Here is a 5000-nt window from a genome sequence, read left to right as displayed (position 1 = left end):
TAAAAAAAAGGAAAAAAAAAAAAAAAAAAAGATTCGAATGATAAGCGACTGAAATCATTTCCGTTTGAAGCTACGAATTTGTCCGTACGGTTCGTTCATCGATATTATATATATATATATGTTAGAGAAAGAAGAGTGATAGGGATGTAGAAAGGGCGGGAGGAAGAGGGTAAGGGTGAGATCGATGAAGTGACCGATTGAATTTCAATATTAATCGAGCTTGCCCGATTCAGCAGCAGCAGCAGCAACAGCAACAGCAGCAGAGCTTCCGTTCGATCTTTCGACGGTTGTTCGCCGCTCGTTTGTCGGATTAAAAATTCAGAAAGCCAAATTGGCCACGCCTGGGAAAACAATACCATTAAACGTTCTTGCTGACCCTTTTCGTGAAGTAAAACGTATAAACGAGAGCACACACGCATTATATACATAAATACATATATATATATATATTTATATACATGTATACATACATACCACCTATGTATATATTATACGCGTTATAACGTACATATACGTACATAGTAAAAATTGATTAGGTGATAGTATCTATTATGAAAAAAAAGAGGAAAGGAAGGGGGGTTGGAGGGGAGGAGAAGGGTGGTATGTTGAAGAACAAGGGTGATAGGACTGAAGGATAAAGAAGGGATGAGGAAAGAGGATGTGGGGGATGATGTATGGGTGGGGGATTGTTTTCAGTAATAGTTACATTCGCGCACTATGATACATTCCATGGGTGGTGGATACATGTGTGTGGTTAACTTAATCGGGTAATTCAGTTTAAAATCACCTTCCAGTTTTTGGCAATGAACACAATCGCAGCTCTAACCAATGAGAGTTGTTGCTCGTTTTTAAATAATCGACCGAACCGCCATTGTTAGAGGTGCTTTTATCGATACCGCCGATCTCTTTTGATTGCACGAAATTATTTCATGCCAGTCCTTTTGACTCGTCCAAAGCACAACCCCCCCTCCCCCTCCCCTTCCCTTCTTCAACCAGGCCGTACCCATTCCGAATCTCTTTGTTCTCGCTTTTTCAATGAATTACATTTTATATATATATATATATATATATATATATATATATATTTTAAATGCATTTTCATTAACAATATCTCTCTCTCTCTCTCTCTCTCTGTCTCTCTCTGTTCCTCTTTCTTTCTTTCTTTCTCTTTCTTTCTCGAACGTGAACGCAAATGAACATTCGCTTTTGTTCTGTTAAATGAAAAATCGTTAGGAATTTTATACTACGTATTTGAGAAAAATGATGAGAGAGAGGGGCCAGGGAGGAATGGAGTGTGGGAAAGAGCGTGGAGGAGAGAGAAAGGAAGAAGTAAAATTCGTTTTAATTTACATCGAAATTTCGAAGCATCGAGTTTTCTTTTTAAGCTTTTTGCTTACTAAAACCAGCCATATCCTTTATGCTAATGTCTCGTCTGCTTTCCTGGTTTAATTCTAGGGACACAGCTGATGAAAACGACAAACTGGGCTTCTTATTTTAGTTAAGACGAAAAAAATGTTTAAGAGATAGAGAAAGAGAATGAAAGCGAAAGAGAGAGAGAGAGAGAGAAAGAGAGAGAGAGAGAGATGGAAAAATAAAAATTTTGTAAAAATGAAAATTTAGAAAATTGTTTGATCAAATACATTTATATAAAATTCAAATTATTTGTGGAAATAAATCGTGTACGCAAAATTCTATCGTAATGTTATAAATATTAAGTTAATGTTGTAAAAAAAAATTATTAAAATGTTTTAATGAATGTTTAATCATAGATTATCTTTTCTCTCTCTCTCTCTCTCTCTCTCTTTCTCTCTTTCTCTTAATCTTTCTCTTTATTTTATTAAGTTCATTAGGACACCGACACGATATTAATTCTTTATGGAAAATAAAAATAACAACGGAAGAGAGAGATAAAGTAAAAAGAGAAAAAAAATTTTATTAATTTCTTTTTTTCTTATGTTACAGAATTCGAACAATCAAGTTGCTATACCAGGACAAAATCAAGTTTCCTCGCAAGCTGAAACGCAGGGTGGACCGAACACAGTTTTGAGAGTTATCGTCGAACACATGATTTATCCCATTTCCCTCGACATATTGTATCAGGTAAGTTTTTATCAATAATAATAATAATAATAATAATAATAATATTATTAATAATATAATATTATTAATAATAATATTATAATAATAATTATTATAATAATTTATTTATTATATTAAATTATTATAATAATAATAATATTATTAATAATAATAATAATAATAATAATAATGATAAGAAATAAAAAAAAAAGCAATCGGATGAATTTATTAATTTAGATATAAAAGATCGTATCGTTTGAAAAATTTTTCGGTATAGTTAGAAAAGTGTTGAACATTTAATAATAACATATGATTTATGATTATATTATTATAATATAATCATAAATTATGGACAGACATTGTAGACGAAAATATATATAGTAATAATAATAATAATAATAATAATGATAATAATAATAATATTGATGATAATAATGATGACGATGATGATAATAATAATAATAATTGATAGTAGTATCAGGAACGTGAATCGTTTGTTAAACTTGTCCAATAGTTCAAGCTCGTTTTATCTCGATGTTTTTTGTTTTCGTCTTCTAGTTAATTGTCCGTAGTAACCAACATGAATCATTGTCACGTGAGCGTTGGATATTGTTAATGTTTCTAGAAATAAAGTTTCTTATCGGTGTGGGATTGTTGAAGGGACGTCCTTGTAAAAGTAACGATGTTTGTTCGTAAACTCACTAGAATAAACTATTCGAATGTTCATGTTCATCGTCATCTTTTCTTTTTTGAGAGAGAGAGAGAGAAATAACTTTGATCAACTTCAATGTCAACGTTCTCTTTAGAGATATGTAAAAATTTTGTTTACAAATATCGTACGATAAAAAGTGGTGGGGATAGATGCGGGGAAGGAAAATGTAATATGGCGGTAGTAATTTTTTTTTTTCGAGTCGACATTCGATGCAACTTCACATTCTATATTAAAAAAAAAAAAAAAAGGAAAAAGAAAAGAAAAAATATATTAACCCCCTCCCCTGTGTTTGTCGTAAAATTATTAGTTGAAAATATATTTCACAGTTATGTCCTCTTATCACGAGAGAAATGTTGTATTTCGAATTGTTAATCATTTAAATTTCTTCTTACATCAGCGACTATAAGAATCGATATTTTATTCCTTATTTTAAATAAAAAAAAAAAAAAGCACATTTACGAAAAAAAACTTTTAATTTTTCATTGTAATTATGTATACGATAGAAAAGTAAGAATTTATATTGGAAAAAAATTATTAACAAAGTCGATTTTATTATAACAATATTGTTGCAATATTTAAATAAATAAAGAATAAATTATATTTGAAAATGGTCTTTGAATGAAGTCTCTACGATTTTTCGTTACGGAGATATCGCCTTTGAAAGATTTTCATTCATATTTCGTATAGTACAGCTGTTCGTAGTAATAGTAATAGTAATAGTAAATTCTTGGAATTTATGTAGGTCAGTGTGTCACCGTATGAATTTGAATGAAATTATATAGGTCAGTGGGACAACGTAAACTTCTTTCATTTACATGGGAATATCTCCATAACTAATAATCACAGATACATGAATCAACTACCATTTTAAAGGAAAAACTTTGCTCTATCTTTTCAACGTATTATTATTAATTAATTAACAATTTGTTATAAACAATTTGTTATAAACAAATTCTTACACACTGAAATCATCCGATTTTGTCGGAAAAAAGAGAAAAAAAAGAAAAAGAAAAAAAATTCAGATTGCAAATGACTTATAAAAATCACAAAAATTAATAAACAAATTATTTTTTTATATTATTAATAATAACTTTTATCAATTGTATGAGACTATCTCAGGAACTATAAATCGTAGAGACTTAAATCAGATATCATTTTAAAGGGCAAATTTTTCTTTAATTTTTCAACGTATTGTTAATAATCAATTAACAATTTGTTATAAACAATTTGTTATAAACAATTTGTTATAAACAAATACATTTTATTTGAAAAAAAAAAAGAAAATAAAATAATTCAAATTGCAAATGATTCATAAAAATTACGTAAATTAATAAACAAATTATTTTTTTATATTATTAATAATAACTTTTATCAATCGTATGAGAATATCTCAGGAACTATAAATCGTAGAGACTTGATTCAGGTATCATTTTAAAGGGCAAATTCTTCTCTAATTTTTCAACGTATTGTTAATAATTAATTAACAATTTGTTATAAACAATTTGTTATAAACAAATACATTTTATTTGAAAAAAAAAAAAGAAAATGAAATAATTCAAATTGCAAATGATTCATAAAAATTATATAAATTAAAAAATTATAAACAAATTATTTTTTCTTTTCTATCAAAGAAACAATTTTTTTTTTCTATATTATTAATCAGCCACGTAAAGTAAGAGCTTATAAATGTCTCTTAAATTAATAACTTTTCGACGTACATCGATTAATACTTTTTTATGAAGAATGTCAAGCTGTATCATCCAAACAGGATATATGATTAATTAAATATATGATTCCGTATATATATATATATATATATATATATATATATATATATATATGAGTGTAAAATTTTAAAGGAGTCTTCGCAAAAGAGAGAAACGATATTCGTAAACCCGCCAAATAAATATTCAAATGTTCGCTTATAGTTCTTCTTTTTATTTATATATTTATTTATTTATTTATTTTTTTTTTTTTTTTTTTTTTCATAACATTCATTTTTCATACTCTTTCGTTTGTTTAAAATGTCATTTGAAAAAATGAATCATATATGTTATACAGTTTGAATTTTGTATGAAAACGATGGATTTACAATAAGTAGTCATAATGAAATCATGTTTATTAGAAATTTTTTAAGGTATTAGGAAATTTTCATTATTTTCTCTCTCTCTCTCTCTCTCTCTCTCTCTCTTTATAACGAAAAGAAATC

The 5000-nt window shown here is 27.7% G+C and overlaps 1 protein-coding gene across 15 annotated transcripts in view; it reads left to right on the top strand.

Annotated features, from left to right (window-relative positions):
• heph (polypyrimidine tract-binding protein 1 heph) overlaps window positions 1-5000 on the top strand; it is a 442781-nt gene that overhangs the window by 387976 nt on the left and 49805 nt on the right. For all 15 annotated transcript variants that reach the window (XM_085660477.1, XM_085660475.1, XM_085660474.1 and 12 more), the window contains one exon: window positions 1963-2100. In XM_085660477.1, the coding sequence (XP_085516603.1) occupies window positions 1963-2100 (138 nt within the window). The remainder of the gene's footprint in view (window positions 1-1962; window positions 2101-5000) is intronic.

The sequence above is a fragment of the Vespa mandarinia genome, chromosome 12, assembly GCF_050613455.1.
Source record: "Vespa mandarinia isolate Hongniang chromosome 12, ASM5061345v1, whole genome shotgun sequence".
NCBI classification, from domain to species: domain Eukaryota; kingdom Metazoa; phylum Arthropoda; class Insecta; order Hymenoptera; family Vespidae; genus Vespa; species Vespa mandarinia.
This window is presented reverse-complemented; position numbering and strand designations above follow the sequence as displayed.